The 12,347-nt window shown below is 44.8% G+C and overlaps 1 protein-coding gene across 4 annotated transcripts; it reads right to left on the bottom strand.

Annotated features, from left to right (window-relative positions):
- Positions 1 to 24: 24 nt before the first annotated feature.
- rad52 (RAD52 homolog, DNA repair protein) lies at positions 25 to 4,634 on the bottom strand. 4 transcript variants are annotated; one of them, XM_042109248.1, is made up of 11 exons: positions 4,189 to 4,634; positions 3,977 to 4,078; positions 3,792 to 3,885; positions 3,620 to 3,687; positions 2,966 to 3,084; positions 2,495 to 2,570; positions 1,469 to 1,734; positions 912 to 1,084; positions 626 to 709; positions 297 to 532; positions 25 to 185 (listed from the first exon to the last, which is right to left on the bottom strand). In XM_042109248.1, the coding sequence occupies exons 1-11, from the start codon at positions 4,243 to 4,245 to the stop codon at positions 174 to 176; spliced, it is 1,287 nt and encodes a 428-aa protein (XP_041965182.1). In that variant the 5' UTR covers positions 4,246 to 4,634; the 3' UTR covers positions 25 to 173. The 4 variants fall into 4 exon arrangements, with proteins under 4 accessions (XP_041965182.1, XP_041965180.1, XP_041965181.1 ...); XM_042109246.1 differs by having other exon boundaries at positions 311 to 532; XM_042109247.1 differs by having other exon boundaries at positions 311 to 532; positions 912 to 1,081.
- Positions 4,635 to 12,347: the final 7,713 nt, after the last annotated feature.

The following is a 12,347-nucleotide window of genomic DNA, read 5'->3' as shown; positions in this document are numbered from 1 at the left end:
GTGATTTAAAAAATGACAAAGATGTACTTGATAACTTAAAATATTTATTACAAATTGCAATAGAACTCAAATGAAGTTAAAACAAGAACCATAAAACTTACTATTTATAAAATATTTTTTCCAAACTCAAGGGTCAAATCTCCGTTTCTTAAATTCACATGGCCTGTGTGTAATTACAGCTTCACCTGTGAAACAAAATTGGCAAAATGTTACAACTACATACACGGTCTTCAGCCACTTAAAATAATCTAATAACCGTGAAAGAGCAACTTCATTAAATGCATGAGCGGACTTTCCATGGAAACGTTACCCGTTTGATTCCATCTCTGTATGGACTGATGGGACCGGTGCTGTGCGAACCCTCCATTGCCCTGAGGCTGCACTGGGGCCTGCAGGCTTGGTGCTCCTTGCGGTGTCTTACTCCGTGTCGACATTCCGTGCTCACTACCCGATGTGGAGGAAGGGCTTGTGGTCGTGGTATGAGGAGGTTGATCCAACAGGTCAAGAGTGAAATTCCACAGCTCCGGATCATCTAGAAAGATTTGGGAATATCTGAGTACAACTTGACTGATGACTGAGAACTAGACCTTGGCCAAAGCAACGAACCAGAGCAACTGAATCTTACCAGCCAAGCACTCATCCTCACACTTCTCTGCATAAGAATTAGGTGTGCCTTGACCAGCAGTCTCCAGGTTGGAGCCCAACAGCACTGTTGAGAACATCAGCCTCTGAGACTGTGGGAACTCACCCCAAAGGTAAAATAATAATTTACTGTGCTGATGGTCAATAACTACAAACGTGTTACAAAGAGCTATACAAACAATTCAAAACAAATTATTATAGTTGTTACCAGAAGCAGTTCTCTCTTTTACAAAGACATCCTTCATGATCTTCCCTTAACACTACCGTACCATGAGAAGCTCCAGGCTCTTGTGCAGGGGTTTGGTTGTTCTCCTGCATCTTCTTAGCTTCCATCTCCTGCCGAAACTTCTGCTGCAGCTGCTGCTGCCTCAGCTTCCTCAGCTGCTTGGGGTCCACATGCTGGTCCGTGGGAGACATGTCGTCCATGCCCACTGAAGACCTACTGGATGACGACGGAGCAATAAACAAACTAAAAGTGCACTCGGCAAACAAGTCAATTTAGTGTATCCTGTTGCTATGCCTGTCTACTGCAGTCTTCATTAAGGGGTCTACTCCAAAAGAAACAGATGAAGATGATGGATTGGGGCTTTATAGATATAGCATTATAGATATAGACCCTTTCAAGAGAGTTCCATTATCAGCATCATAGTTGGCCCCACAAGACTTCCTTTTTAACATTCCATATGTTATCTTAATGCAGAGGAAGTAGATTGGGGCCCAAATAGAATGTTCAAGCATTGTTTTTGTTTTTATTGTTGAAAGGGTCTATAGACTCATATAAAGCAGCTGGCTGGCTGAGTCTTGTGTTTCTGTGCAGATTGCTAACCTGGATGTGGTGTTGGGCCTCTTGTCAGGGTCAGGTAGAGCAGAGTGTCCAGGAGTGTTTAATGAAAGCGATGTCCTGACATCACTTTTGTCATCCCATGGTTCGGACACCAGCTGGACTCTTGGCTGCTTGGCACATGTCTCTCCCATAGGATCCTCAGCTTTGCCAGCAGACTGGCGACTAACCAGACTGGAATATCTGGCCTTCTCCACTGATGGTTCACCATCAGATCGCTTGGTAAGAGCAGGATCTAGAGGTGGCATGGGCTAATGCCAAAAATAGTGAGATATTTATCTATGTGGGATTAGCTTAATGTATGATAATTTAATTTACAAATTTCATTTGCAAACATACCTTCATAGATACATTATAGTAATAATTACATTGTTACACCTATGTATGATATTTATCTGCGGTACAACATCGCCACTTTGTACACTAAATGTCCATCCAATGAGCTACTTCCACATATATGTTCATGTTCCTGCTAGCTACCCCACATACCTTTATTAGTGCTTTGAACGTGTCTGAAAATGCAACCTCCCCTTGTTTTGTCCTCAATATGTTTATGCTCATTATTCATGGAGACCACAAATGTTGACACACCATAAATAAAATATTGTATTGAAAGAAAAAGTAATTATTGATTCCAAATGGGTACAAAAATCAAGTTCATAATACTCTCCATCTACTCTCTTTTTGCTTCAGTCAATATTACTCTCTTTTTGCTTCAGTCATACTAATAACATATTTGTCTTTCATCCTACAAAGTTTGGGCTGGGTGTGAATAATACTTTTCAAAATATTAATGCCCAATTATGGCTTGCTAGATAATGTGCTTTTCATTCAGTAGAATTGAAATAATATCAAGGGCTTTGAACAAGATTTGAACAGAAATATTTTACAGGCCTTGGTTTAGGGTTGGTTTAACTTAGACAAGGTTTGAACATAATTCCACCTTGAATGTATTACAATAATGTAATATTTTTTAACATGAATTTAACATGCTCTTGAGATTTAGCTTACTTGTTTAGGGATCTTGTTAATGGCAATGAGATACTCCTTGTTGAGGATGCAGTTTCCAAGAGCATTTCCAAAGCACCTATATGTAGAGAAAATAAACTAGTCTCAACTAAAAGTAAGTCCTTTCTCACCAACATGGAAACCTTTCACCGCCATTCATTCATGTACAATAAATAACCTAACACACTTCTAATGTTCAGAACAGAAGGATTTATGCAAACATACAGTAACTCCAACACTGAAATAACCTGTATAAGATGTTTGCATAACCTACTGTGTGAAACATAAAACACGTCTGACAATTGAGGAGTTCACACTATTATGTGTTATCTTTGCATACACCACCCAGGGCAAGTCCAATGTAATCCTTATAATGGTTGCACGGCTGCATCCGTTTTGAATGGCATATATCCTACATACGATTTAAACAAAAAAGCAAATCAAACCAGACCAAGCCAGGGTAGTTTATCATACTTGAGTGATCTTTTCAGTCCGTCTGTCACAGCTTCCTTCCTGGCCTTCTCCAGTGACAATGCTTTGGACTTCAGGCCCTCACACACACCATAGCCCACGTCTTCATGATATGACCCATCCTTGAAGAGAAAATATAATATCAGTGGAGCAATTTTTATCGCCATCATTGGGTTTAAACTATTATAACATGTCTTGCACTACTGATTTAATGAAGATAAATTCTACTTTGAACAACCACTCCAACCACTTAACAACTAGTTAAGTCAAGTCACAGGGAGATGACACAGCTCACTCAAAGGACTCCAATTTGAATGATGGGCAAACTGCAAAGTCTTAAGTCTCTAACTAAAGCGGATTTAATAACTAAGCAAAGTCCATTTGATAATTTAACATGATGGGCAAGACCTTAACCAAAAAGTCTGTTCAATGCTCCCACAAACCACAGGATATCTAGTTCATGCACTAAAACTTGGCTTGTTGATAGACTTCTAACTTTGCTCACCATTTAAATTAGGGCCCAAAATGTACAAGCACAAAAAACGATAACAGACTGAACGCATTCAATAATGTTGCCATTAATGATTTCTACTTTATCAAATTCAAGAGAGTTTAAACGTAACTGTTTCAGAATGTAACAGTGTTTTTCCTTTTTACCTTTAACTGTACTTTCACAAATGCACTAACTCCAACATAGAATTTTCCATTGATGAGATCCACAAAGTCTGCAAAAACACGTTGTAAAAAATAATATAGGAGATAATTGAAAGTGAGCAGAGTTCCACGTGCATCACAAAACAAAAGCTGAGATATACAGCAGATCACTTACCAACAGTCTGCTGGGTGATGGAGTGAGACCAACCATTGTACCCAAACATCTCATTGGCCAGACTGATGACTCTATGGCCCTCAATATAACACACCTGCAACAAACATACCGGTACATAGAATACATCTAATAGTAATTAGAACACACATACTCTGCCCATTAAAAACAGAGAAACGCTTTCTTACCTTTTGTCCACCTCCGGCCAAACGAGTGCTTATGTATTCTGGGCCAAGTTTCTGTCGCAACGCAGCCTGGATCGCCTGGTACTCCTCTGGCGTGTACGGTTGCTAGAAATACAATTAATGCCCCGCTTAATCAAATATATCCAAGGGCGCCGGTGCTCGTGACTTGAACGGTAGTAGGACGCCGTGTGAGATAAAATGCATAGCCTACTTACTTGCCCAAAACATGAGTTGAAGGTCTTGGGTTGTTCTTGTTTCCCTGTGAAGTTCATCGCTCCCCGCTGTTTTTGACTCTTCGCTCTTTCACATAGGCCTACACTCAGCTGAAGTGTAACATTTATGGCACTACAGTTTCATTGTACAATTCAGTCCAATATACTTCCAAGTCCAGGGGAGCCTCGTGTTAACATTGAGTTATCTCATAATTCAATTTTAGGGTGCAGGAGTTAACAAGAGCGCTACGGCAACAACGTTTTTCACTAACTGTGGAGTCTCTTGCCTGCATCTGTGGAAAGTCACTCGGTTCAGAGATTTAATGCAGGAAAAACTACTTCGGCCAATATTGTGCGTTACGTTAATTAACTTCACAAACCCTTATTATTTGTGCGTAAAAACATGGGACTCGTTTGAAAACCGACTTCCTCTTCAACGACGCTTTTTACGTGATGGCATATCCGGTAGGTAGTGAGACAATTTAATAGGAACGGGCTCTGGTAGGCTAGGCCCATTGGCTGAACTCTCTGAACCATAAATGCAGTAATTTCTTGCTCTTTTAGTCATTTGTTGTGCGTTTTTATTTCTGTTCGGTATAGTGTATTTATTGTAAACATTGAATTGTACCATAGATTAGTCTATGACAATTTTCTTTTTCATTAAGCGCACGGGTGCCATCTAGTGGCAAATTGTTACGGTCCTCTTGTCCAGTGCAGTGTTTTACCGCAGAAGAATGGGTTGTTCTGTCAGGCAAGGTTATCTCATACCTTTTTGTAAATTAAATTAATAATTTGTTTGTGTGTGTGTGTGTGTGTGTGTGTGTGTGTGTGTGTAATGGTCATACATAAAATGGGTTTAATTTAAAATGTGTGCAAAACATTGCCAAAGTAAAACATGTGTTGTGCAATTTACCCAATAATGTCTAAAATAGTAAAACAAATATATAAGTAACAATAACAAAAAATAGATAGGCTTATATTATTAAAGTTTAGAAAAACATAGTAAGGGCAGGATATCATGTGCTGGTCCCTTATTTAGTCTGAATGCCTCTACCAGATGGACATCTCATGCCTAGAATCTCACAGGGTGGCACACATTACAAACGTAAGCCCACCCCTTTGGTTTTATCCGCTCAGTTGGCAAAGCAACATTAATGCAGCTCAGAGATGTTGATCCTCTTCAGGACCCACTTAGGCCTACATTACATGATGCCTGCCTCACAAACAAAGCTGAATGCATGGTTAAATGCACTGTCCCCTTACATTGTTTTCCAATCTAGTTTTCTTGCTCATGGTATTGATTATTTTTTAGCATTGGGTGTTTCTTTTTTGAATGATTGCTTTTAAATTAGGACTGTGTTTATGACTTCAGCCTGGTGAGCATACAAAGCAATATTAAGATCCTTTTTTGTTAGAATAGGTCCACTATTTGTAAACCTTATTTGTTAGTTGTTTGTTAAACGCAACTCAAGGGTCATTCAAGACAAGGCTTAGCTTATCATAATCTGTCAATGTTAATATCATAGGCCAACATATTCTCATTGGCAAAACAGTGAAGAAAGGTCAGACTGATGGTTCTGCTATACAAATCCAATTCTTCATACTGCTTCATGCAATGGAAGCATGATTGGTATCATTGATGATATCTGGAGGGCAGTTTCAGCTATGAATGTGACAGTTGGACTCATTGGTAAACAAAATGCCTTAGAGCATGTACAAAATTAGTGAAGAATCAGGACAACAAGTAATTTAAAATATAAAAGATAAATAAATATATATTTTATTTTCCCGTCATCAATTTTGGTCAGTGATTTCCAGGTTACTGAAACACCAGGGAGCATGAAACTTGGTGGCCACTCCTCCACCACACTAGGGCCCCCAGAACCCTAAAAATGCAGTTTTTTGCTAAATAACTACCTGAACTGTTGCACCCAAGATGACAAAATGTTTATGGTATGTTAATGTAATGTAAAGAGCCCGCATCAAACTATCCCATTCACACTCATTTGTGATTTGCACACATGCATGCTTGCACACACACACACACACACACACACCCACACACACACACACACACACACACAATCAAGCACACACACATACACAAGCAAGCACACACACATACACACACACATGCACAAGCACAAACACACATACACCAAAACAGAAACACTAAAAGACCACACGAATGCACACACATAAACACACACACACACACACACACACACACACACACACAAACACATCATAATGTACACACACACACACTCGCAAGCAAGCAAACACACTCTTAAGCACAAAAGCAAACTCACACATGCACACACTCATTTCAAAGTCAAAGTCAAAGTCAAAGTCTGCTTTATTGTCAATTTCTTCACATGTCAAGACATACAAAGAGATCGAAATTACGTTTCCCACTATCCCACGGTGGAGACAAGACATATTTTACCAATTAGGTCCACAGACAAACATAACATTCAAGTAACAAATATAAAAAGTAAAAATAAGAAGGCACATACAATGAAGAAAATAAGAGCAGCAAAATTTGAGTTGAAAATGTGCAATTGTGCATACAGTAGACAGTCAATATAATAGTGCAAAAGTCAGGCCAATAAATGGCTGAGGTAGTTCTGTTGCAAGTGGCATAGTGGTGCAAGTTATGTAAGAGCAGCAGAAGTGTGTTCAGAAGTGTTTTCAGGACAACAACAACAAGTGCAAGGCAGCCATTGTGGGTCCAAAGTCCAGGATGTTATGTAGCGGAGGGGGGAGGGGGGAGAGGGGGGAGAGAGTTCAGCATCCTAACAGCCAGCCACATGAGTTGCAAGAGTAGGAGATGGAGACAAATTTGTTTAGATTGTGTAGGACTGAGACAGATATTTTGTACCGCTATGCGGTACATCTAGTTTATTGCTGGCATTACTAATGTTACTCTGTGGGTATTAGCTACAGAGGATCTGACACTTCAAATGCTGGCACATCATGTTGTAAACCTTGTAAATAGTCGAGCGTCACATTTCAAATTAAGCTGTGTTAAACAGATGTGAATGGTAGGCTGAACACATCTGCAACAGAAGGAGGTTGCTATGTTACTGTAACTCCAGCTGCAAAGTCAGCCGTCCTCACCAGCTACGATGATACACGATAATCCAGTTAACAGTATGACAAATACGGCAAGATAATCGCTCAGATTTTTGTTATTATGCTACTCGAAAATAGGTTATGTCAATCACTGGAGGTATTTTAATATTATGTTTTGTTTTGCTAATGCTTAGGCCATCCTGTGGTTTTGATCAGCCTAATAATCTCTGAAATATTCATTATAGAGACAGTAAAGTTAAATGTGTTGAAACTGGCATGCAACCAGAACAGACGTTTATTGACTTCAAGGTCAAATAAAGACTCCACTCCTGCAAATTCACATTATGTAACATCGATAACGTCACATCCATAACGCACCATTAAAGGGTTTAAAAGTTAGAAAGGGGCACAATTTGTTTATCACACTTTACATTGATATAAATCAGCTTTGCACAGACATGTTTCCTATAAAACGTTATGGGTGTGGCATGGCCATGGAGCCTTACAATTTTAAGGCTGTGCTCTTAAGGTAAGCTGAGCAAACACATTGCTCTATCATTCCCTTGTCAATCTGGAATTTGTCAGTGATTACAATTTGTTGGAACCTTGAGTCCATTTATCCCCTTTTAAAATATGTATAATATTGCCATGTGAAAAATGTTGTTTCTGTATGGTTTCACATATTTATTATGTAAAAAGAGTGTTGTTTCCCAGTAAATTCAATCAGATCAGTTACAAACAATAAAATATAGACCTAAATGAACATTTGAACAACAGTTCTATTTGTGTGTGCACAATTTTTTTTTCCTCCATGGTTTCCCTTTGCATGGAATTGCCCTAGATTTTCCAAAAAATCCAAAAAGATAAGCTATTATTTCCTATCAAGAAAAACAAAGGTCTGGTATGTACACAGGTGATCTGTGTTTTTAAACATGTTCTTAATACCTTAAAACAACTTACACTACCTTTTCCAGTGTCATGAGCTCTCTCTCTGCCTGGTAACACGTGCTGATTGAAGTCTGATGACCTCCACCTGTTCCTGCTCTGCTCTGCCTCACCCTCGTTACCTACCAGCTGCACTGCATTCACCACTCATCATGCCCTCTATATAAAGCCTTGCTTTTCAGTCCACACTTGTCAGATCGTCTGCAACCAGCACCAGTTACCTGCCTGTTTATTGAAAACGCCTCTGACTCTTTGCCTGTGATCCCGGACCCGCTCGACTACTTCTGTGTTCTCCAGCCCCGGTAATCTTGACCTGCCTTCCGTCCCTCTTCTACGAATACCGCCTAGTCCTTGACTGTACTGCTGCTTCGTTTCAATTGCTGTTGTGTGTGTGTTTCCCCCAGGACTTCCCGGATCATCCAGCTCCTGCCTTCGCTGTTCGGCTACTGGGGGAACACACACACGCAGACTCTTGGAACTCCTGTACCCCCCCCGGAACCCCTGGAACCCCCAACCCTTAAATAAACTTTTGAACGTGACGCAATTGTGGTCCTCGTCCTGTTTGGTGTCTGACAGTACGATCTGACCAAACATGGACCCAGCGCACGGTCGAACCAGCATGGAAACCGACGAACCAGAACCACCCACCGCCATGCAACGCCTGGAAGAGACAGAGAGAGAGGTAAACCGCAACACTGCTGACATTGCCTCCCTACTTCAAGCCGGCTTGAGCCAGCGTCAGCAGTTCCAGCAGCAACAGCAACAACTTGCAATGATCATTCAACTTCTCACCAACCTTTCTCCTCTGCCTGCTCCCACCGGCCCAGCCCCAGCCAGCCTGCTCACCGGCCCAGCACCCGAGTCTCCTGCCCAGTCCACTGCTACCGTGGCTGCCGGAGTCCCAGAACCCAGGATCGGCAATCCAGAGCGGTTCAGCGGCGACCCAACCCAGGTACGGGCGTTCCTGACGAGCTGCCGTGTCCAGTTTACCCTGCAACCCAGGACTTTTGCCACTGAAGGGGCGAGGGTCGGTTACGTGATCACTCACCTGACGGGCCGAGCTCGACTCTGGGGAACGGCGGAGTTCGAGCGCCAGACCCCAGCATGTGCAACCTTCAACCTATTCGCAGAGGAGATGCTCAAGGTATTCGATTTGGAATCCACAATAGCCGAGGCATCTCGGATCCTGATGAGTATTCGCCAAGGCAGAAGGACTGTTGCGGATTACTCCATCGACTTTCGAACCGTGGCAAGTCGGAGCTCCTGGAACATGGAAGCATTGGTGGATGCTTTCCTCCACAGCCTGGCGGACTACATAAAGGACGAGCTGGTTTCCCATGATCAACCCCCCACTCTTGATGAAGCCATTGCTCTGGCTGTCCGCATCGACCGCAGGATCCAGGCCCGCCGTCATGAGAGAGGGCGCCAGAGTCCATCCACCAGCACACGGAGTGTCCCAACTGCCCTTCTGTCCGCACCTGCCACACCATCTAGCCAGCCGGACCAGTCTGAACCGATGGAGATCGGCCGCACCTCCCTAACCCCTGCAGAGCGCCAGCGACGCATCACCTCCAACTTGTGCCTGTACTGTGGTGGTGATGGTCATCGAGTCGCCACCTGTCCAGCAAAAGCCGGAGCTCACCAGATGTAGGAGGAATCCGGATGAGCTCAATGAACATTCAGCCCTCCATCAGCCGTAAACCCCTCATCCAAGTCTGTCTTCACCTGTCTGATTCCACCCACACCCTGGCAGCCCTGGTGGACTCTGGCGCAGAAGCAAACATTATTGACACAGGACTTGCTCGTCAGCTGGGCTTGGAAAGCCATCGCTTGTCCACTCCTGTTCCAGCCCGGGCCCTGGACGGTCACGCAATTGGCACAGTTACCAGCATCACAGCCCCCATCTCAATGATGGTGTCAGGAAACCACCGAGAGACCATCCGCTTCCACCTGCTCAGCTCTCCAGGCCAACCCCTAATCCTGGGCTACCCTTGGCTCCGTCTCCACAATCCTCACCTCGATTGGGCCTCCGGAACTGTGAAAGAGTGGGGAAATGCCTGCCACCTGACCTGTTTGCGTGCTGCCTCGCTGCCCCCCGGCTCAGTACCCCCCAGCATTGCCCACGACATTTCTAATGTCCCTGAATGTTACCATGGCCTCCGAGAGGTGTTCAACAAGACCAAAGCCACATCTCTGCCCCCACACCGTCCGTACGACTGTGCCATTGATCTCCTCCCTGGGACTGCTCCACCCAAAGGTCACCTCTACTCACTATCCCCTCCTGAAAGAAAAACTATGGAGGATTACATCAGGGACTCCCTGGCAGCTGGACTCATCCGCCCGTCTTCCTCTCCTGCTGGTGCCGGGTTCTTCTTTGTGGGAAAGAAAGATGGTTCTCTTCGCCCCTGCATTGATTATCGAGGTCTGAATGATGTCACAGTGAAGAACCGGTACCCTCTGCCTTTACTCACCTCTGCTTTTGAATTGCTCCAGGGATCCACTATTTTCACCAAACTGGACCTTAGAAATGCTTACCACCTAGTGCGAGTAAGGGAGGGTGACGAGTGGAAGACAGCATTCAACACCCACACCGGCCATTATGAGTACCTGGTAATGCCATTTGGCCTCACCAACGCCCCAGCGGTATTCCAGGCGCTGGTGAATGATGTGCTGCGGGACATGCTGAATAAATTCGTCTTCGTGTACCTGGACGACATCTTAATTTTCTCCAGAACTCTGTCCGAACACACCCGTCATGTCCAGCTGGTTCTTCGACGGCTCCTGGAGAACTCTCTCTATGTCAAGGCGGAGAAATGCGAGTTCCATGCTCAGACTGTGTCATTCCTGGGATACATCGTCGCTGAAGGCAATATCCAGATGGACCCCGCAAAGGTCTCGGCAGTTACCTCCTGGCCAGTTCCGGGGAATAGGAAGAAGCTGCAGCAATTCCTCGGTTTTGCCAATTTCTACCGGAAATTCATCCGGAACTACAGCTCCGTCGCCGCTCCCCTCACAGCTCTGACCAGCATCAAACACCCCTTTTCCTGGACCCCAGAGGCCAACACAGCCTTTCATACCCTCAAGGCCCGGTTCACCACTGCCCCCATCCTCCAGATGCCGGATTCAGACCGGCAGTTCGTTGTCGAGGTGGATGCCTCAGACGTGGGAGTCGGGGCCATACTCTCTCAACGGGCAGAGGAGGACAACAAGTTGCACCCCTGTGCATTTTTCTCTCGCCGGCTTTCACCTGCAGAGCGCAATTATGATGTTGGAAACCGTGAGCTGTTGGCTGTCAAGCTTGCCCTGGAGGAGTGGCGTCACTGGCTGGAGGGGTCCACAGTTCCGTTCCTGGTCTGGACCGATCACAAAAACCTCGAATACATCCGCAATGCCAAACGTCTTAACCCCAGACAGTCCCGCTGGGCCTTGTTTTTCACCAGATTCAACTTCACCCTGTCATACCGCCCAGGTTCTCGGAACACCAAGCCGGACGCTCTCTCCCGTCAGTTTCATAAGGATGACGCCCCTTCCCAGGAACCTGCATCAATTCTGCCCGATCCCTGCGTCGTAGCTGCCCTGACCTGGGATATCGAGGAGGAAATTCAAGAGGCCCTCCGTGACCATCCCAGTCCCAGTGCATGCCCAGACGGTCGTCTCTTCGTCCCAGATAATTTGAGGTCCCGGGTCATACAGTGGGGACACAACTCCCGCCTTGCCTGCCACCCGGGCTCCGCCCGCACCTGCCATCTCCTTGCCCAGCGCTTTTGGTGGTCGTCTTTGAGAAGGGATGTCCGAGAATTCGTCCGTGCCTGCCCCACCTGCAATCAGAACAAGTCCTCCACTCGGCCCCCCGCTGGTTTACTCCAGCCCTTGCCTGTGCCCACACGACCCTGGTCCCACGTCTCCTTGGACTTTGTAACTGGCCTCCCACCATCAGGTGGGATGACTGTCATTCTCACTGTGGTTGACCGGTTTAGCAAGATGGCACACTTCATTCCCCTCCCTAAACTGCCATCTGCCAGAGAGACTGCCCAGGCTGTTCTTGATCATGTCTTCCGTCTACACGGGCTGCCCAGGGATGTTGTCTCTGACCGAGGCCCGCAATTTACCTCTACATTCTGGAAGGAGTTCTGCCGTCT

Source organism: Alosa sapidissima, chromosome 11 (assembly GCF_018492685.1).
Source record: "Alosa sapidissima isolate fAloSap1 chromosome 11, fAloSap1.pri, whole genome shotgun sequence".
Lineage (NCBI taxonomy): Eukaryota > Metazoa > Chordata > Actinopteri > Clupeiformes > Clupeidae > Alosa > Alosa sapidissima.
This window is presented reverse-complemented; position numbering and strand designations above follow the sequence as displayed.

Excerpts from the sequence above, each read along its gene's own strand:
- rad52 (XM_042109246.1), bottom strand. The coding sequence starts at position 4,245 with ATGAACTTCACAGGGAAACAAGAACAACCCAAGACCTTCAACTCATGT. Across the intron at positions 1,085-1,468 it reads AGGCCCAACACCACATCCAG|TAGGTCTTCAGTGGGCATGG; the intron begins GTTAGCAATCTG and ends GTCGTCATCCAG. Across the intron at positions 710-911 it reads AGAGCCTGGAGCTTCTCATG|TGCTGTTGGGCTCCAACCTG; the intron begins GTACGGTAGTGT and ends TGTTCTCAACAG.